The following is a 22,996-nucleotide window of genomic DNA, read 5'->3' on the forward strand; positions in this document are numbered from 1 at the left end:
TCAGCATTTTTAGTTTAACACAATAAAATAAACATTCCCCAGTAATGTATTTGTTAAAATTCTTACCATTGCAACTGCATTTTCCAACTTTCAATGCGGTTGGCTCCTGTTCCTGTGAAGAGAGAGGGGGTACCAGTACTGGTGCTCTATGGAGAGAGAGATGCATTGATGGATGGTGAGGTTAGCATGGGTGACATTGGTCACAATGTGGGCCATTGGTGTTCAGTGGACTAATCTATTCACTATAGATCAATCGGCCTGTTCAAACAGCAAAGCAGTCAAAGCTGGATGCATTCTATCATCTGGCTGGCAGTTGGACACATCCTTGATCCAGGGATCCCAGGCTTATGTTAAAATCCTCGGACAGTCCCTGGATCCGGGGATGCCAGGCTTGTGTTAAAATCCTTGGACAGTCCCTAGACTTGGGGATGCTTGTGCTGAAATCCTCAGACAGTCCCTGGATGCGGGGATGCCGGGCTTATGCTGAAATCCTCGGACAGTCCCTGGATGTGGGGATGGCGGTCTTGTGTTAAAATCCTCGGACAGTCCCTGGATGCGGGGATGCCAGGCTTGTGCTGAAATCCTCAGACAGTCCCTGGATGCGGGGATGCTGGGCTTTTATTAAAATCCTCGGACAATTCCTTGGAATCCAGGACTGTAGAGAGGTATAGAAAGTAAATGGATATAATAGATTTGTTTTGATTCCATCATACTCAGTCACAAATTCTCCAGCTGCACTGAAGGTCCTCTCTGACATGACAAGCAGGCCGTTACTTCAAGTGCATATTGTTCCACCCCCAGCCAGCAGTAAATTCTCTACACCTCGTAGTCTATTTTAGTTTTCAGTCTTGCTGTCCTTGCCCATGTTTGCTTGACCATGATAGGGATGGCCTTATCAGGAAAAAAAGAAAATAATAAAAAATATTAGAAAAGTAAATTGATAAATAATGTTTAATAAATATAAAACACATAAAAAAGGGTTAGCAGGGGGAAATATGTTAACGTGGAATCACCCTTGCCATGAAGTTGAGAAAATGGGTTGTGTACAACAGCTGGTATAGAAGCAGTCAAAATGCCCAGCAGCTTTGCCAAGCATGCATTTAGATTCTGGGCTTTTGGTATGCTTGGGGACATTTTTTTCTTTTGCCCCAGCAATGGAGGAAAGGAAAACCTGGTATGGTAAGGATGTTTCTGAAGATGGTGGGGTACTGCTTTGAGTTTTTTAAAGATCCACTCTCAGGAAGAGCAGGCATCCTGTGGTATTAAAATTGCGCGCTTAGTTTTTGCTGCTGCCTGGTCTTCCTCCTTTGTCCCTGGAAGAATCACACAAGAAGACCAGCGACGACTGAAGGGTGATTGAAACAAGTCTATTACCAAATGTTGCAGCCAAAAAAGATCCAGTTGGACTCCCCTTGCAGCATTCTTCTAAGCTATTATCATTTTTACCCAGTTTGAATTGTTGTTCCTGCCCATGTTTACTTGAGTTGGGAAAGGCAGCCTCAAAAGGGAAAACATGAGGGAGCTGTTTTCACAAGTTCTTCACTATGTATGATTCAAGGACCACTTTCCTCTTTGCTCACCATAGTGTTATGCCATAGAACAGACTACAAGGCTCACATTCCTCTGCAATCTCCCATAAGCAAATCACAACTTTAGGTTGTGGCTTTTTAAAAAGTTTAAATTGCCTTCACTGCCCATATTTACTTGAGCTAGAAAGGGATGACCTTACCAAAAGAAAAAAGAAAGAAAAAAATATGCATGCTGCATCTGGAGCTGCACTGTCCAGCCACTGTACAATATTTGTGACTATAGTGTCTCATATAATACACTTATATTTACCTTATTCCTTGCTCCTGTAGGCTTCTCCTCTTCAAGCTTTGTCCCCTGAAGCTGCATCTCTTCAGTGCCCTGTTTCTTGGTTATGCTCTGACCCCATCATGTACAATGCAGGACCAGCAGTCATGCATTGTAAGTGAGGATGCCAAGAGCTTGCCAACAACCTGTATGGTCGAGAGAGGAAAGCGCTGATTGTGGGGGGAGCAAGGGATAAGGAAAGTAAAACTTATTTTTATTTGTGGAAAAAAAAACGTCTTTCAATGGTATCATTTAACCCTTGCAGAATGGGCGGTGCCCCACTGCAAGGGTAATTTTATAATTTCCTTGAAGTTCAGCTTTAAAATAAGTACATATTTAGACATTTATACTGCTTTATCTAAAAGATTTAAATATTTTTATGCATACTATTTAATAATTTTTATGACTAATTTTGTTTTACTGTATCTACATGTGGTTCAACTTTTAGCTGGAGATCAATAAATCAGAATGCATTGCTTGCTTCAGAATGGAGCAGAAACCCTAAATCATTTAGGAAAATGCTGTTTTTGCAACAAATTGCCTCTCTCATCCGAGAAACCAATCAGATACGCAGAATTAATTGTTTAGTAATTCCAGCTAAACAATGTCCATATATGTATTCCTTTTTTTTTTTTTTTTTGGCAATTTAACTATAGACTATCATCTGTTCTTATCTCAGCAAGCAGATTCCTGTAATAAGTTGTTTTAAAACTGTAATCTCTTTGTGGAGAAAAATGAAGTGAAGTTGAAAAGGCATTTATCTGTTATGATAAACACTGCAATATTACTTATCAAAATGGATACACTTTTCACTTGCATAGCGAATACAGCATCCATACACCCCATCCACCAAGAAATGTAAACTCGGCAGTAAGGGATGTGATCCCAGCCAAAACAGATATGAATTTATACCTTGGTCTGGAATTAAAGATAACACCATTTAAGTGATTTGTTTTTTGTGTCTAAACAAGTTAAACAAATTAGTTCTTCCCTTCAACTCATTAATACATCAGACATAATCTAGTTTTGTTTTTTTAATGCACAGTCCCATGAGGATGCCATCATTCGCAGTTAAGGAAGGAGATAAAAAAAAAAAAACAGCCTAATTTGGAGTTTTAGCTCTTAAAGTTATTTCCACTTTTAAACATTGCATTTTCTTTGAAAATAAATTGGAATATTAATCTTTAAATGGATCGGTGTTTAGGGACATGAATAAAACATCATTAGAATGCAGAAGACTTCAGGTCTGTTTATGCATGGGCTGTGATCACCATAATTAAGTTATATAAGTGAGATGATCCTCCAGTGCAAATTGCTGATAAACGGTTTGTTTATGATGCGCAAAAACAAAAATATAATAGAGTTGGCTCAAAAAGACTTCCTGTAGACAGATGAATGTTGCCCTGAGATCCGCAAGTCGGGAGATATGTGCCCATTCTAGAACAGGCTGGGCAAGCATTGAGACCCCACCACTCTAAAGGCAGATTGATGGCACACCACTATGATCCAACCCATTTCAGTGTAGAGAATAGATGGATGGAAAAAGCTTTCGCAGAGATTACCAAAAGGCTAAAAAATATTTGTGTATGATAATGAGTACTTCCAAAAAAGAGTTTTTTTTTTTTTTAGTTTGATTTACTAAAGGCAAGTAGAAAGTAGTCTACCGTAGTAGTGAAGTTGCGCAGTATTGTAGAGCTTAGTAAATGAGCAGAAGCTCTGCTGACTTCCATCATTCAATCGTGTACAAGCAAAAATGCAGTAAAATTTTCCTTTGGAGCAACTTCACTTGCAGAGTCCATAGTCTATTTGCCTTTAGTAATTCAACCCCATTGTACTTGATTATCCCAAGTGATAATTAGGAGCATATCTCTCAATAATAAGTACAGTATTTTTGCTGCAAGCACGCGGTAGCTGCAGGCACCACCATGGACTGATACTGTCATTAATCAGTATCCAAGATCACCACCACACCAGTTGTATGATGACACTGTACTGCACCAGTGAAAGGTAAAAAAAAAAAAAAGGAGTGAAAAAAAAATGTAATTTCTTAATTTTCCAAAAAATGTGGACAAAAAATTACAACTTCAAAAAACTTGCCATTCCTCTTATTGAATACCTTGGACTGTCTACTAGTGACCGATCGATATAGGTTGGCGATACTGATACCGATATTTTGGTCAATGCATATCGGTATCGGCCGATATTGGCTGATATTTTTGTACATTTATTTATTTATTTATTTATTTAATTTTTTAACTTTACATGTACTCTTGTGAAGAGATCTAGGGGTCTAAAAGATCCCAAACCCCTCCTCTGTACTTAAAAGCATTTAAAAAACGCCAAGTTTGGCTGTATTGAATGCTGTCATTTTTTTTTAATCTGGCGCCAGACAGTACCCGGAAGTGATGTCACTCATGACATCACTTCCGCGTTTTTGCATGGAGACCTGATCAGAGCCAAATGCGGCTTTGATCGGGTCTTCGGCGGCCATGCAGGCTGGTTGCCTGGGTCTCCCGGTGTGATGGGAGACCCGAGCGAGCCGCATAGGGAGGGGGGATGTCCCCTTCCGAACCTTGTAATGACAGCTGAGTGGCTTCTCAGCTGCTTTGGTTGTCATTACAAGACAGCAGACCGTCAGCTATGGACGCCGGTACCAGGGTGTGGCCTCTAGCTGCAGGCATCACTATGGTACAAGCACTTTCCGGAAATATCGGCAATATCGGTAACCTCCGGGGCCAATTCCGATATATCGGGGAAAGTGCATTTCGGCCCTCGATATATTGGCTTTGCCGATAATCGGTCGATCTCTACTGTCTACTTTCCAAAATGGGGTCATTTTGGGGATATTTATACTGTACTAGCATTTTTGGGGTTCAAGCAATGAGAGAGGCCATCAGTACATTAGGACTGATCAATTTTTAAATATATAAACCATAGTTTGTAGGCACTATTCCTTTTAAACAGACAAAACAATATACACTGATTTGGGTTATTGTTACCAAAGACGCGTAGCAGACTATGATTTGACCTTAATCTATGAAGAAAGATTATTTGTTTGTAAATTTTATAACATAAACTAAGAAAATTTTTTTTTTTTTTTTTTTTTTTTTTTTAGATTATGCTTTTTTTCATTCATAGTAATGATGAAGAGCCAAGTGGTGATTAAATACCATCAAAAGTAGAGCTCCATTTGTGTGAAAAAAAATTATAAAAATTTAATTTGTGTATAATGTTGCATGACCAAGCAATTGCCAGTTAAAGTAGTGCAGTGAAAAAAATGCCCTGGTGGTCAAGTGGTTAATTGATGGAAATCAGCAGAGCTTCACTTCATTCACTAAGTTTTGGGAAAAAATTCGCTAGCAAAGTGCAATTTCACTTGCAAAGTAAAGAGTCTTTTTGCCTTTAATAAATCAACCCCATCGAATTAATCGAATTACCAGTCTCATACACTTTTTATTACCCAAACATTTCTGAAAGCTGTTAAGATTTTTAGTTTCTCGTCTCCTGGGTGAAAGTCATTCTGAAATGCGTTCAACCTGAAGATTTTAGCAATTTGGTGCCTTGCTCTTGTTTGACATTTTGAGACTTATTTTGCCATTAACAGTACACTCCTTCATTTGTGCTTACAGGGGGACAACTGTGGTGTACAACCACCAAGTCTATTGCTGAGGGCGAGGAGTTAATTGCCTTTGTTGTGGATTTTGACTCAAGGCTACAAGCTGCCACTCAAATGACTCTTGCGGAGGGGATGTATCCAGCGCGCTTGTTGGACTCCATACAGCTTCTTCCTCAACAAGCAGCTATGGCCTCTATCTTGCCTACAGCCATTGTCAACAGTAAGTGGCATATGATGCACCGATTCTTTGGAAACTCTGACATGTTTTAAATACAATGTATCATATATAAGAAATAAAATTAAACTAAACTCCATTTTATGTATGCAGAATTAAAGAAATGCCTCTTTCACTATTTTTAAGTCATATAAATGGGCAAGGAAAGAGTGTGGCAAACATCTATTCACTATTTTCCTTAGATACTGCAAACTATTTATAATGTATGGGTTTTTTTTTTCTTTTAATTGTACTTTTTTGTATTTCTTAACCCACCTATAGCATACTCTTTGGGGTTGATTTACTAAAAATGGAACATGTTCACTTTGCAAGGAAATTTCAGTTTCAGATCAGGAAGCGATTATGCTTATGGGTGCTACTTAGCCTACTTAGCATAGTCTGTTTGCTTCCATTTTTTTACTTGTGTGTAAATATAGGCCAAATAAAACATTTTATATATTCTGCAATATGCCAATAGACATTAACACATCAGTTTTTGTTTTTATGAGTTCCCGTGTCAAAGTGCTGCTACTCTTGTGTAAAATGACACTTGTAGAGATCCTGCAAGTGTCCTTGAGTAATGCAGTGTAACAAATGCACAATGTATTTGTTACATTGTATTTCCAATTTTATTACTATATAAATTAAAGGTATGACTTGTATATTACATCAAATAAAAAATACCGTATTTGTAAAAAAAAGGTACTCTTATTTAACCCCTTATTAATCCCTAGTTAACCTTAATTAATCCTAATCAACTCCTTCCTCCCTTTAGTTATTATTTTTCCACAGTTTTTTGTTAATTTACATTTTTTTTTAATAACATTTTTTTATTTGCACTTTTCATTCATTTTCTTTCTTTTTTTTTTTCATAAAATATTGTTTTCTTTATTTTCATTTGTTTTCTTAACTTTTTTCCTAAAAATGCACAAAGTTAATAAAATGTTTCCATTAGCACTTTGTCATGCTTTGTACCAGGAACATTATTGTTGTGTCATTTTAAACAGGACACATTATAGAATAAAATGTAAGCATTTTATTTACAAAAGAAAAACAGCATGAAATGCATGACAATATTGTCAACAGAAAGCCTAGATTGCCCCTCCAAAAAAGATATATAGATTACTTTGTTATCCTTAAGGCCCGTACACACGATAAGAAAATCTGAAGGGAAAATTCGTCCGATGACCGATCTGCCGATTTTCGGATTGTTAGTATGGTGCTTTCGACAGCCAAATCCAACTTTTCGGCTGACAAAATCCTGATGTGCAGGCTATAAAATTTTTGTCGTCCGTAATACAACGTCCGATTTTCGTCTCATTAGTACAGATTTCGACAGAAAAAAATCTTAAGAGCAAGACTAGGCATGCTCAGAGACGAAAGAACACATAGAAAGCAATCCAACACATGACATCACTTCTGAAGTAGAATTCTGTCGTGCGGGAAAATTCGTATGAAAATAACCTCTTCACTTTCCACATCAGACTAGCATGCCACAAAAAACGGACGACAGATCGTTCGATAATCTGATCGTGTGTACGGGGCTTAAGTTATCACGTATAAACAGGACCATAGAGGAAATGTAAAAATGTTTCTTGTTCATAACAGGTATAAAGGTAAGAGAGCTAAAGTTGGAGACAAACAAAAGTCCAACTCCATCTAACACTTTTTAAGCAGTTACAGCAGAAGTTTTTCTTCTTTAGATTAATACAATTAATTAAAACAAATAAAAAAATGTACATAAAATAATAGAATAGATAAATACATGTAAAGGATTAAGCCATGTGTAAGCACCCCCACCAGTGTTATATTGTTTGTTCCAACCCCTGTACCTTCCAATTTTGCTGGACAGCTTGGCCAAATTAAAGGAAGTATAGAAATAATAGATATACTGGCAGGATCAACATATTAAATTATTGGGGGAATCAGCAAAACAAAAAATGCTGTGTGAATGCGAAGGACAGGTTTAATTTACTAAAACTGGAGAGTGCAAAATCTGGTGCAGCTGTGCATGGTGGCCAATCAGCTCCTAACTTCAGCTTGTTCAATTAAGCTTTGACAAAAAAGACTGGAAGCTGATTGGTTTCTATGCACAGCTGCACCAGATTTTGCACTCCCTAATTTTAGTAAACTCCCCCATAGCATTTTATGTGTCATTTTTTAATTTTGCCTTGCTTTGCTCCAAAAAGAATTGCTAAAGACTCCCTTTTGTGTGTGAACTAGAGATCTGGGATCCCTTCCTGTGCAGGAGAGGTTTTCACAAACACACCCCTGCAGGTTCCATACCGGTCACAGAAATATTAGTACTAAAATGTTTCTTACCGTGCATACTGTACATACATACATAGCACAGGTTTCAGAAAGAACACTCAAGGTGATCATGTGAGGTGGTCTCTGGATTCTGAAGATGATGGATAACACAGAATTCAGATAAAAGTTAAACTGGCTGTATTGCCTTCCATGCTATTGAACCAGAACAAATATGAGATAGGTGAAGACTTCTCATCTTTTTTTTTTAATTATATTTTTATTTGTTTTAAGAAACAATAATGTACAAGCAAGGGATAAATAGTCCCTAATTATTTATAACAGTACAAGTATAACAAAAAGAAAGGGAAACCTTAGATTGTAAGCTCCTTGAGGGCAGGGATTGATGTGAATGTGCAATGTATATGTAAAGCGCTGCGTTAATTGACAGCGCTATATAAGTACCTGAAATAAATAAATATATAATAAAACATAATAAAAATAACAATATTGCTAAGACACACAAAGAAGAAATTAAGAGACAATAAAATAGAAATCAATGAGTAACAATCTCTGTAATGGATGCCAGAAATATGCAAGGAGAGAACATCCTAGCCAAAAATGCAGGTATAGAACATTTTTAGAAGTCCTGGATCCAACCCAGGCTCAGAGGGGACCTGCACAAGCAAAAACCTAATGATGTAAGTAAGTTGACTTCTCATCTTAATGCTTATAAAGTATAGCAGCCAATTTATTTCTATAAAGACCAGATTATTAGAATATTCAGAAGGGGCTGTCTTTGTATTTTTCTCATCAGAGTTTCCCTGGTAAATTCAGTTTATGCTGATAAATAGCATTGGGGGCAATTATAAGGCTAAAATAGATGCTCAGAAAAAATAAAAAACAATATTACAAGTTAATAGTGGTTTATGTAAGTATTTATAAAATGTCTATTATAGGTTTGAGTTTTTTCCTAGAAAAAAAAGTAAAATCAATCAACCTCTAATGTTGTCCAAGAAATATTTACAAAGTTATGACAGTCATAAAATCCACCTAATTTCCTTCTCTTCTAAATTTTGTATAATCAGCAGAAATCAGACTCAGATTAGATTGTAAGCTCTTTTGAGCATGTCCCTCTTATTTAATTCCATTGCAACTGTACTGTCTCCTTTTTTTTATTGTAAAAGCACTGTAATAACAGTTGGAGCTATATAAATCCTATATAATAATAATATTAATAATAATCATTCAGTGGGCTTTCTTCAGTGCTTTTGAGGTAGTACTGCAGCCTCCTGTCACAGGACTATTTGCTGAGAACCACAAAGGGCAGTTCTTGGTACCTGGGACCATTTAGCCACCCAGGATCAGACTCAGGACCACTCAGAAATACCAGCAACCTCAGGAATATAGGGAGTAAAGCAGGACTGTGGAAGATGAATGCCACAGCAAAATTTAGAAACAAGCTTCAGGCTAATGTCTAAAAGGAACTTTTTTTTTTTTTTTTTGCCTGGAGTGAACTTCTAAAAAACAAGCAGAAACGTTGCAAACTTAGGCAACCATCAATATAAAAATGTAGTTACCAAGTCTAACCTTTGTGTACATGGGGAAGCTGTGCACATTTTTTTGTGCGTGTCTTTAGGGTAATTGATTAGCAGCCAATCTGCACACGAACCTGTCCTTTAACTGTACGCAAAGAATTAAATGAAATGTGAGCGAGGAAGAGATCGATGGTTTTGGATTTAATAGTGACTGATGTCTGTTCTGTGCTGTAAACTCTTCTAAAAAATTGTATTTGGTGTCAGTAGTGTCCAGAACATCATCTCACCTAAATGAAGGCAATCTCATTCTTTAGCGGTGAATACGGATTGCACTAAGATGGAATGATAGCAAATATCATTAATAATTAGGTGAGGGGAAAGTTTCTTTGGCAAACTGTTATAAAGTGCTTGTGTCCTAAATCTTTTCTAAACATTGCAATGTGAAGTTTTAGGTTTCTTTTAAAGGTCTACACTATTCCGTTTTGATGCATTTTCATGCATGAAAATGTATGTCAAGCAGAAACCCATGCTTTCCTAAATGACTGGTTCACATTTTTTTTTAGCAGAATAATTTTTATTCATTATTTGAAAACATGTGCAAATGTTAACATTGAACAATAAGGCACATAGTTTGCTGGTAGATCACAGGATATGCAAACATTTTATGACATCAGAGCATTCCGCAGTACATATCATTGAAAGTTGCAGGAGCAGACATTGTTGGCTGTGGGAGATTGGTAAAGACATACATAAATAGGAACATTGTCAGCAGATAATTCCATGATAGGGAACATCAGATATTTTTATCCGGGTAACGAGGTGTCAAGTCAACAGATCTACAACAGAGTCCAAGGGGTTGGGGAAAGGGGAGAAGCCATGGGCCTCGGGAGGGCGAGGGAGGATTGCAAAAGAGCTGCTGCTGAGAGGATCCCAGTTCACATCTTTAGTTAAGTTTGAAAGATAAAGGGGAAACTCCATGGACCCATTAATACCTACGCATGCATTAACCTCCCTGGTGGTATGATTATGTCAGGAATTACGTACCAAAAGCGGTACAATTTTTTGCATGGAAATTTGGCGTTATGTATTATAGGCCTACAATTCTTAGTAATTACTGACTTAAACCTGACCAAAACAAGAGTCTAGTAGACATCCCAGATGTGATAAATTTAAAACACAAACGCATGAATTATAATCTAATCAATAATATAATATAATATATAATATACAATATATAATATATATATATATATATGTATATATATATATATATATATATATATATATATATATATATATATATATATATTATTATTATATAATAAAATTATATTATTGATTAGATTAGAATTCAGGCGTTATATATTATATATATATATATATATATATATATATATATATATATATATGCATATATATATATATATATATATATATATATATATAATATAAATGTTATGTGTTTGTGTTTTGTGCAACATTTGAATTTCCCTACCAGTTCTGCTCCCATGCACCATTGCTGCTGCAGGGAACGGAACCAGGAAGTCATCAGACCGACGGACGAGCGGCGGGGATCTCGGCTGGCGATCACAGCAATGGGAGATCATCGCTGGATCGCCAGGAGAAGGTAAGAGACACCGCTGCACGCTCTGCACATCCACCCCGAGCATGACTCGGGGATACCGATAGTAGCATAAAAAATCCACCCCGAGTCATGCTCAGGGATACCGCTAAGGGGGTTAACATGTGTGCTGCATGAATATTTTAGGCCTCATTCACATAGGTGGCCAGGATGCAGTAAAAACAGGTGGTAAAACAGCAGTTTTACAGGCTCCTGATCACCCACCTAATACATACCATCCGGGCTTTTCTTCAGTGGGAATACAGGGGAACACAGTTCCAGCATCTCCAGCACTGAATGTATGCAGTGGCAATTGGGGTGTGCTGAAGGGTCTAATGATGCCAGCTGCCAGGGGGGTACTATGTTGCTAGCGGGTCAATTGTTGCTGGGAGGGATCTACTGTCAAGGAAGGGGGGGTCTATTTTTGCTGGCTACTTAGGGGCCTATTAATGCTGGCTGCTGGAGGATATATTGTTGCTGGAGAATCTTTTGTTGAGGGAGGAGTCTATTGTTGCTGGTGGGGTCTATTGTTCCTGGGGTGAATCTGTTGTTGCGAGGCAGTATTTTTGTTGCAAGCAGTCTATTGTTGCTGGGGGGATCCGTTATTGGTGGTGTCTATTATTGAGGGGGCATCTATTTTTGCTTTGGGAGGCTATTGTTTCTGGCTGCATTGGATCAATTTTACTGCTTATCTTATTATAATTACAAAGATTCATACAGATTTCTTAGCACCACAAAATTATATTTGGATCTGTTTTCTCAAACAGAGGTGGTATTGGAAGGTGGGTAGGGGGTGAAAACAAGGGACGGTGCTTGGTGGTGGGAAGGGGGCAGAGACAAGGGTAAACTTGGGAGAGGGGAGTTCCTGTACCTTTTCTCTGAGAAAAAAGCCCTACCTACCATACAACCAGAGCCGTGGTCAATTTAATACTGTCAATTGCTTGCAACAACTGATCTAGTTATGTACTCATTGATTAGGTGGAGGCTATCAGGCTCCAGTCACCTTCTGTACATCACCATTTAGGCTGCAGAAAAGCAGCAGCAGAGGCCAATCATGGCCATGCACATTCCTACACAGGGAAGAGTACAGGGTTTACCTCATCAGTGTGCTGCTGTTCCTTCATTGTCCAATCAGAGGCTGGAATGGGTCCCAGGCCAGTCTGTATTGCTTAACTGTAATGTAGCTTGAGAGGTCTAGGACCTGCCTTTGCTTTCTGAAAATGAAGCTTGGATCACAAGACTGGCTGAACAATGTTATAAATCCCTTGGCAGGTAAAACAGTTGTTTGCCTGGAGTTCAGCATTCAGCTTCACTGATTTGTTGCCTTTTTCTGCCTTCTTTGCAGAAGACATATTCCCCTGCAAATCTTGTGGAATTTGGTACAGGAGCGAGCGCAACTTGCAGGCCCATCTCATGTATTATTGCAGTGGTCGCCAGAGGGATACAGCCCAGCTTCCAGAGGACAGTGAGGAAAGCACGCCACAGATGTCCAGTATCTGCCCATACCCACAGTGCACCAAAAGCTTTTCTAATGCCAGAGCACTGGAAGTGCACCTAAACTCCCACAGCGGTAAGTCTGTCGAATCACAATTCTCTGTGTGAAGAAAAAGAATTCTTTAAGATGTTCTTCTCTCACATTAAGGGTTTACTGTAAAGTTAGGGATGGTGGATAGTTTAGAATCTTTTAAGGGAACATGTGCTTTGCACATCCAGTTGCATATACCTTTCCTTCACTTCCACGCCTTTCCATTTGACAGCATGAAGTAAATTGAGGAACCTGGTACATCTGTGTATGTAAATCAATCCTATTTCACCCATATTTTTACTATTTAATGCACAAGCACTTGCACTGCACATGGGTTGCTTACTTTTACACTCTACAGAGACAGAGAGTACAGGTTTAACAATGCCTGCCCTGACGTTGGGGAGGATCTGTGGCCTTCATGGGTCTTTTGCATCTCCTCAACTAAGGGTCTCTCTTCAGTTCAGCCCTCACTTATTACTTGGAGTAGTGGTATCAGCAGGTCCCTGATGATTGGAGTATGCCTGGTTTTGGCTAGGTGGACTAGAGTGTGCCTTCCCCCTGTCAGAATCCTTTTGGCCCAAGGTGTTCAGGGTTTGAGGCCTGTCCTTTTTGGAAGTTGGGCAGTTCTGTACCTTCTGGCACTTTGTGCGCTGTGATTTCATGGCTCACTTTTTTTGTTTACAGGGTTAAACAAGCACCAAACAGTGTCAAATCAGGTTGGGGAGAGAGTCCTCAGCCCTATGTAAAGTCCAAGTCACAACGTGTTTGAAAAATGTGTTATGTTCTGCTGTCTTAATGCTAAATGACAGGGAAGCTCAGACTTTCTGGTTAGTTCTGGCCTGTTAGTAATCTGATGTGCAATGTTAGCAATGTATTTCCATTGTACTGACAGATATCTATTACACTGTAGCACAGTGGTAGGGATGTCAGACATGTCCTTTTTTAAAGAACCAGTCTTGTATTGTAAAAGGGAAAAGCAACTTAATGGACAGCAGGCACTAAGTCATTAAGTCATAATGACCTCTTCTAGTTCTGCTTACCCTCAAAAAAAAAAAAAAAAAGTGTATGCCCGGATAAAACTTTATTTAGATAGAGTGGAGAAAGATTCAAACCCTTGCCTATGTTAGAGAGATTTTTCCCTCTTGCTCTTCCATTGTAACAAAGGTTTAACTAGGCAGGGAGTGAAGAAAAGAACTCTTGCAACAACACAGACAGATATATATATATATATATATATATATATATATATATATATATATATATATATATATATATATATATATATATATATATACAGTGGGTACGGAAAGTATTCAGACCCCCTTAAATTTTTCACTCTTTGTTATATTGCAGCCATTTGCTAAAATCATTTAGGTTCATTCTTCTTCCTCATGAATGTACACATAGCACCCCATACTGACAGAAAAACACAGAATTGTTGACATTGTTGCAGATTTATTAAAAAAGAAAAACTGAAATATCACATGGTCCTAAGTATTCAGACCCTTTGCTGTGACACTCATATATTTAACTCAGGTGCTTTCCATTTCTTCTGATCATCCTTGAGATGATTCTACACCTTCATTTGAGTCCAGCTGTGTTTGATTATACTGATTGGACTTGATTAGGAAAGCCACACACCTGTCTATATAAGACCTTCCAGATCACAATCCATGTCAGAGCAAATGAGAATCATGAGGTCAAAGGAACTGCCTGAAGAGCTCAGAGACAGAATTGTGGCAAGGCACAGATCTGGCCAAGGTTACAAAAAGATTTCTGCTGCACTTAAGGTTCCTAAGAGCACAGTGGCCTCCATAATCCTCAAATGGAAGACGTTTGGGACGACCAGAACCCTTCCTAGAGCTGGCCGTCCGGCCAAACTGAGCTATCGGGGGAGAAGAGCCTTGGTGAGAGAGGTAAAGAGGAACCCAAAGATCACTGTGGCTGAGCTCCAGAGATGCAGTCAGGTGATGGGAGAAAGTTGTAGAAAGTCAACCATCACTGCAGCCCTCCACCAGTCTGGGCTTTATGGCAGAGTGGCCCGACGGAAGCCTCTCCTCAGTGTAAGACACATGAAAGCCCGCATGGAGTTTGCTAAAAAACACCTGAAGGACTCCAAGATCGAAATAAGATTCTCTGGTCTGATGAGACCAAAATAGAACTTTTTGGCCTTAATTCTAAGCGGTATGTGTGGAGAAAACCAGGCACTGCTCATCACCTGTCCAATACAGTCCCAACAGTGAAGCATGGTGGTGGCAGCATCATGCTGTGGGGGTGTTTTTCAGCTGCAGGGACAGGACGACTGGTTGCAATCGAGGGAAAGATGAATGCGGCCAAGTACAGGGATATCCTGGACAAAAACCTTCTCCAGAGTGCTCTGGACCTCTGACTGGGCCGAAGGTTTACCTTCCAACAAGACAATGACCCTAAGCACACAGCTAAAATAACGAAGGAGTGGCTTCACAACAACTCTGTGACTGTTCTTGAATGGCCCAGCCAGAGCCCTGACTTAAACCCAATTGAGCATCTCTGGAGAGACCTAAAAATGGCTGTCCACCAACGTTTACCATCCAACCTGACAGAACTGGAGAGGATCTGCAAGGAGGAATGGCAGAGGATCCCCAAATCCAGGTGTGAAAGACTTGTTGCATATTTCCCAAAAAGACTCCTGGCTGTATTAGATCAAAAGGGGGCTTCTACTAAATACTGAGCAAAGGGTCTGAATACTTAGGACCATGTGATATTTCAGTTTTTCTTTTTTAATAAATCTGCAACAATGTCAACAATTCTGTGTTTTTCTGTCAGTATGGGGTGCTATGTGTACATTCATGAGGAAGAAGAATGAACTTAAATGATTTTAGCAAATGGCTGCAATATAACAAAGAGTGAAAAATTTAAGGGGGTCTGAATACTTTCCGTACCCACTGTATATTTTATGTACAGTAGGGGAAGGTTAGACCCCTGTCAGTTTTATGACTGTATATGTCCCTGCTGTGGATTCCTGTCACTTCCTGTCTGGTTAAATGGTGACAATACTCGAGGAACAATCTCTCCAACCAAGCTCCAGATATCAGTAAAAACCCAACAAATGTTTCAATCCTTTCGCACTTTATTTAGAGGCTAAGTTCACCTTTGTTTACACAGGAAGGAGTTGACCAGCTAATCTCATTAGCACACACCCTTCATCACCTACCCTCAGCTGGTCAACTCCTTCCTGTGTCATGACCTAAAGTCTCTCCAGGAAGTAAGGCAGAAGTAATCGAGCAGTGTGTTTAACCACTTTACCACCGGAGGAATTTGCTGTCTTACGTCCAGGCCACTTTTTGCGATTCGGCGCTGTGCGACTTTAACTGACAATTGCGCGGTCGTGCAACGCCGTACCCAAACGAAATTTACGTCCTTTTTTTTCCCACAAACAGAGCTTTCTTTGATCACCTGTGCGCTTTTTACTTTTTGCGCTATAAACAAAAAAAGAGCGTTTATTTTGAAAAAATAATATTTTTAACATTTTTTTATATGAAGTTCCGACCCAAAAAAATGTAAAAATCTATTTTTTTTTACATTTTTGGCCAATTTGTTTTCTGCTACCTATGTTTGGTAAAAAAAATCATGATAAGCGTATTTTGATTGGTTTGCGCAAAAGTTATTGCGTTTACTAACTACGGGAAAGATTTCTGTCATTTTTGGTGTTTTTTTTTTAACGCGTAATGGCGGCGATCTGCAATTTTTTTTGCGAGACTGCGACATTGCGGCCGACAGATCGGACCCTTGACTGACATTTTTGACACTTTTGGGGTTACCAGTGACATTACTGCAGTAATCAGTGCTATATATATGCACTGTTACTGTAAAAATGACACTGGCAGTGAAGGGGTTAATTTTATTGGAGAGGGAGGGGCTAATGTATGCCTGGTGCTTACTGACGTGTGGGGGAGGTGACTGAGTGACAGAAGGACAGATCGGATGTTCAGCTATGCTGAACACTCCGATCTGTCAGTCCCTGTCACTTAGGAGATCCGCCTGCTCTGTTTATACAGGCGGGCGGATCTCCTCACTCGATACCCCGACGATCGGGGAAGAGCGGTGGCGATCGCCGCTGCTCCTCCCCTGGCCCGACTCCCGCTGTGACTGAAAACAGCGGGAGCGCGCCTCCGGCGGCACGCGAGCGCCGCCTACAGGGGGAGGAGTCCAGCGACGTAGGTCTACGTCGCTGGACGGGAACGAGCCACTGTGCCGCAGTAGCAGCACAGTGGCTGGGGCTAAAGTGGTTAAACAGCTATGAAGAGAGTTAGTTAGGTAAATTGGTGCAGAATTAATGGAAAGCTGTTTTATTTTTCCAAAGTAAGTACATTAATGCTATATTGGTACATAGGGGAGCTGGAATTTATAAAAAAAAAAACAAAGATGAACAAAGGTGAACTTAGCCTTTAAAACAAAACACACAGCTAGGGATATATTTTAAAGTTGAACTCCAACTGGATATAAATAAAAAAAAAAACATTTCCCAGCACACTCCCCAGCTGGAGAGCCCAAAAAGACCATTTCATTTTTGTTGCATCCACTGCTGTGTCAAGGTACTTCTGTGAAGTGTGATCTCTAACTCTATCTAACTATCTCAGTTCTCAAATATGGGACATATATATATATATATATATATATATATATATATATATATATATATATATATATATATATATATATATATATATATATATATATATATAATATTGATTAAAAGTAGGCATGCCTTGGAGACAACACACCAGAAGCCCTGACTCCCTTAAGACTGCTGAAGAAACTGTCACTGTGATTTACTAAAACTGGAGAGTGCAAAATCTGGGGCAGCTCTGCATAGAAACCAATCAGCTTCTAGGTTTTTTTGTAAAAGCTTAATTAAACAAGCTGACGTTAGGAGCTGATTGGCTACCATGCACAGCTGCACCAGATTTTGCACTCTTTAATTTTAGTAAATCAACCTCTGTGTGTCTGTACATAGTCAAGCAAAGCAAAATGTCAGCCATTTAGATCAATCTATAATCTAGCACAGATAGGGTGCACATAGGTGGGACAACCCACAGACCAATACAAAACTTCCCCAGCATACTCCTCAGCTAGTTTAGAGCTAAGCAACCACACTTTACAGAGGCTCCTTGATCTGGCAGTGGGGCATCACACCTATTTGAAATTACATTCAGTTTAAATAGTCTTTCTTCATGCTGAGTAGCTGAAGAGAGTGCTGTGTGTCTTCAGAGAAGCAGTTCATAAAGTGTTAACACTTTGCTAATTCTTTTTGAATAAGCCTGTATGTGTGGACCAGACAGAGTAGTTAGGGAGGTCTATTTTTGTTTTACCCAATTTGTAGTTTGCTCGTTAGTCCCTTTAACAGTCCAACATTGTTTTATTTATTTGAAGAAAAAAAATGCAGAATGGCAAATTGTTTAAAAAGCCAGAAGGGTTGGGAATGTTTTGTGTGCGATAAGATATTTTGTCGGGTTTGCAGATAGATCAGCAAGATTTATTTTTGTATTAACATAATCCTGTCTTTTTGCAGGTGTTAAAGTTGAAGATGTCTTTCCTCCTGGGGCCAGCCTGAAATGTACAGTGTGTAACTACACGGCAGAATCTGTGATTAACTTCCACAAACACCTGTTCTCTCATCTTACTCAAGCTGCCTTTCGATGCAATCAGTGCCATTTTGGCTTTCAAACTCAGAGGGAACTCCTACAACACCAGGAGCTTCATGTCCCTGGAAGTAAACTGCAACGAGAAGCTGACACCGAACACTCTCCCGGTGCCAACGAAGCAAATGCACAACAGACGCCAGAGCTGCTGAATAAAAATGAACTTCTGCAGAGCCAAAAGACTGGGCTGAACAAAGATGCAAGCTCAGACAGTGAACTGGAAAAGAGTGAGAAGAAGCCGCATCCCTTTCTGTCCAATCAGCGGCTAGAGACAAGCAATAAAAACATGTTTTCCTACACTAAAATAAAATCTGAGCCATCGAGCCCCAGGCTTGCTTCATCTCCTGTACAGCCCACTATTGGACCCTCTTTCCCCATGGCACCATTTCTATCTCAGTTTGCTTTTCCCCATGATATAACTGTGGTTCCTCAAGCCTCAGAAATACTGGCAAAGATGTCTGAACTGGTACACCGGCGGCTAAGGCATGGCAGCAATAGCTACCCCCCTGTCATTTACAGCCCCCTGATGCCAAAGGGAGCCACTTGCTTCGAGTGCAATATAACATTCAACAACTTGGACAATTATTTGGTACATAAGAAACACTACTGCAGTAGCCGATGGCAGCACATAAGTAAGTCAGCAGACTTTCCCAGTGTAACAGAGAAGATGCCAGAAGCTGTGAGCCCAACCAATGCCCAGAATCCTGTCAACCTTCTCAATACAACTCTTCATTCTTCCGAAAATGACAACCAACTGCTTCAGGCCTCCTGCATTAACTCAGGCAATGTTCTAGATCTTCTGGGGTCAAACTTAAAGCCAAGGGACAAAGACTTTGCCTCTGATGTAAAAAAATTGCCAAATGCGAGTAACAATGATGAGAAAATGAATGGAAAAGCAGCAGAAATTAAAAATGCTGCACCCCCACAGATAGAAGGTGACAGCAGTGACCCAAACAGAACCACCTGCGATGCTTGTAATATAACCTTCAGTAGGCATGAAACATTCATGGTTCATAAACAGTACTACTGCGCAACTCGCCATGACCCTCCATTAAAAAGGTCAGCGACAAACAAAGTGCCTGCCATGCAGAGAACTATGCGCACAAGGAAGAGGAGAAAGATGTATGAGATGTGCCTTCCTGAGCATGATCAGAGGCCACAACTAGTTCAACAGCATTTTCTTCATGTAGCTAATCTTGGCAACCCTTGCACATCTGTCCAAGAGCCTGCAGAAGGCCCCGGGGACTGTTATCATCCCAGGTGCGATATCTTTCCAGGAGTCGCTCCAAAGCATTTGGAAACATCACTTTCAATTAGTAAATGTGTTCCCGTGGTGAAATGTGAACCATCACACTCAACCATTTCCTCCCTGGAGATGGATGCACCAATAGATCTCAGCAAAAAATGCTTAGCGCAGTCTGATCGCGTAGCCTCGTCTCCCAAAAGGCTCCTGGACTATCACGAGTGCACAGTATGTAAAATAGGTTTTAATAAAGTTGAGAACTATCTTACCCACAAGCAAAACTTCTGTCCCGTGACAGCAAGCCAACGCAATGACATAGGAAATCTAGAGAGCAAAGTTTTCCCCAATCCCGAGAGCGAAAGAAACAGCCCTGAAGCCAACTTCGAAAGGAGCTCCATAAAGTGTGAAAAGAACAGGACCTCAAAACAGTCCTCACCCAATGGGAACTTGTTCTCTTCACACTTAGCGACTCTTCAAGGTCTTAAAGTCTTTAGTGAAGCAGCACAGCTTATCGCCACAAAAGAGGAAAACAAAAATGCTTTTTTTTCACAATGCCTTTACCCAGGAGCAATAAAAAAAGCGAAAGGCGCCGATCAGCTTTCCCCATACTATGGAATCAAGCCAAGTGATTATATTTCTGGGTCTCTTGTAATACACAATGCGGATTTAGATCAAAGCACAAATGTAGAAAGCGAGTCTCCCAAAAGTCAGATACCTTCAAATGGATGTTCTTTACTGAAGAAAGAGTCGCTTCCACTATTGCCAAAAAACCGGGGCATGGTAATAGTGAACGGTGGCCTTAAGCAGGAGGATCGGCCTGCTGTAAACTCTCAGCAAGAGAACCTTTCCCAGAACCCTCCAGCAGAAGACGGATGTAAATCACCCTCCTGGGCACCTGACAAACCTCCGGCAGCTAATGAAAACGTTTCTCCGGCAGCCCCGGCTGTTGAGGATCAGGCGTCAAGCCTAACGAAAACCGTGAACGGATCTGGAGCAGCTGCAGCCAGCGGGAAGTATTGCCGCCTGTGTGACATCCAGTTTAACAATCTTTCAAACTTTATTACTCACAAAAAGTTTTACTGCTCGTCACATGCTGCCGAACATGTCAAGTGAACAATCACATCTGGAGGTTTTGTTACAACGTGAAGTATGTTTGTTTCCTGCAGTCAGAGTAAAAGAAAAAAACAAAAACTATAATGCTGCTTAATTGAAATCCGGACAATCAGGATATCCGTACATTTGAAATGACTTGAAGATTTAAGGTGTAATTCCATAACAGTTATGCGTAAAAGTGTATTATTGGTGCCATTTTTCTTATTATTTATTTTACCAGCATCGTTCATACATTTGCATCCAGCAGCGACTCCTATTCCTCAGCCGTTAAATATGCAGCTATGAGCTTGCCAGGGTAGTGGTCGCTGTTGGATGTGACTGTAGCTGTGGTTCTGTTATTTTTTATTTAAAGAACTTTATATTAAAGTCATTTGTAATGTTATTGTATAGTTATTGTGTAGCACATATGGTTTGCACCTGTATAGTAGATTTTAAATATTATAGACACAACATTGCAGAGAAAAAAAAGACATATTAGGAATAGCTTCAGAAGCACTTGTGTATACTGATTTCCTTTCCTACACTGTTGCAGAACGAGTAGCTGTCTTTGCTAAAATATAGCTGACAAGCTGGCCATCCACATTACCGATTGTAAAATCTCCTTTCAGATTTACTAACTTTACCTAGCTGGATAGCAGTTGAATGGATTTTTTTTTAGGTAGGTTCCCCCACAACATAAGTGTTGGTAAGTATAAAGGAGATGGTACAATCACATTGTAACATGTGGGGCCAGGTTTAGGCAAAAAATACAGGCAAGCTTTGAAAGGAGGTGGTCTGCAAATCAATAGTACCAGTTGATTAAAGTGTATTGGTCCCTGTGGCTTAGCACACTTGCATGTTTATCTAAGCATTTGTCATAGAATCCCAAGAGGAACAAGACCTGCAGTATTCAGGCTGTGCCTGATGCTGGAAACTTAATGGAAGGTTGGCCGAAACTCTGCCAACTCTGCCAAAAAGACACCCAACACCAAGAGCACTTCTGCATCCTAAACTGTGTATACTTATAGCCTTAAAACCACTGTACAACACACCTGTTATTTCCGTAGTGGACCTATTGTTATCTATCCTTTGAAAAAAAAATTATGTTGACCACCTCAAGGAATATCATGGCACACTCTACACACAATCATAAATTGAAAATGAATACATTTATTTTCATTCTAATTGCCGCTAAGCAATTAATAGCTTACAAAGCCTTTTATGTGAGCCAGTGGACAGGCTATGGACATTTAAGTATTTATCAATTCTTATCACACAGTAAAGGAACTTTAAAGCAAGCCTTCACATACCTCTGAAGCTGCAGGCACTGTGGAATAATTCCCCTTTAGTTCCAAGCAGAAGCACTTAAAGTGGTTCCAAATCTTGGGTGCTTTTTTACCTTAATGTATCCTCTGTATTAAGGTAGAAAACACCCCACTAACTATCCTTCCCCCAACACTTACTTGAGCCAGTCAGCGATCCAGTGCTGTCTCAGCTTCAGGCCTTCTCTCCCCTCTCTTCTCAGAGAGACTTAGGCAGCAGTGGCAGCCACTGACACTTGCTGCTGTCAATCAATTGCTGTGAGGAGGGAGCGGGTGATAAGGTCAAGCTGATCTGTGCGTGTCAACAGATACACACAGCTTAGGTTAGGAGTGAGAGAAGAGGAGGAGCCTGGAGCGTCAGCGGAGGACCAGAGAAGAGGAGGTTCGGGGCCATTCTGTGCAAAATCACAGCACAGGGCAGATAAGTATAACATGTTTGTTATTTTATTTTAAAAAATCCAGCCTTTACAAACATTGACATATTCAGAAAATAAGCCCTTTAAGTCAATCTCCCAACAGTTCAGTTTCCCCCATCAGTGACTCAGCAGCTGAAATCACTCTGTTACCCTCTTCCAGCAGTAACTCAGCAGCCTTCAAATTCCTAACATAAAGACAGAGCAGGAGCTATGTGAGGGGGAACAGAGTGAGCTGAGCTACAAAGAGGATAACTTGAGCAATTTCAGTGCTTTTGCAGAGAACTTTGAAGATGAATTGCTCTGCAGCATCTGCAGCTATGAAAGTCAGTGAGGGCTTGTTTTACAACTCATTTACTGACTGTAAGTATTTAAACATGCATAGCATGGTCACTGTAACACTTTAAAATATTAACAATGGCACTTATGTGCTAAATGTATATAAAACTACCATTTTATCCTATTATAATTTTGTCACAAAAACAAAAATTTGTAAGATACATGTCTCTTACCATCAGGTACGTGGGGGGAAATGTAATTTAAGCTGCACTGTGTGTAGCTACTCCTGCTTAGCACTTCAGCAAAAAAACAAAACAAAATCAAAAAATTGCAGTATTTACTGTATAAATG

General features: G+C 39.7%; 1 protein-coding gene across 2 annotated transcripts in view; it reads left to right on the plus strand.

Annotated features, from left to right (window-relative positions):
* Positions 1 to 21,232, plus strand: part of ZFPM2 (zinc finger protein, FOG family member 2) — a 559,985-nt gene extending 538,753 nt beyond the window's left edge. The window contains exons 6-8 of one of the 2 annotated variants that reach the window (XM_082257924.1): positions 5,484 to 5,690; positions 12,436 to 12,660; positions 18,167 to 21,232. In XM_082257924.1, coding sequence (XP_082114050.1) covers positions 5,484 to 5,690; positions 12,436 to 12,660; positions 18,167 to 20,652 — 2,918 coding nt within the window. In that variant the 3' untranslated portion in view covers positions 20,653 to 21,232. The remainder of the gene's footprint in view (positions 1 to 5,483; positions 5,691 to 12,435; positions 12,661 to 18,166) is intronic. The other variant, XM_082257925.1, reaches the window with a different exon arrangement.
* The last annotated feature ends 1,764 nt before the right edge of the window (positions 21,233 to 22,996 follow it).

The sequence above is a fragment of the Pelophylax lessonae genome (assembly GCF_965119305.1).
Source record: "Pelophylax lessonae genome assembly, chromosome: 5".
Taxonomy (NCBI): Eukaryota; Metazoa; Chordata; class Amphibia; order Anura; family Ranidae; genus Pelophylax; species Pelophylax lessonae.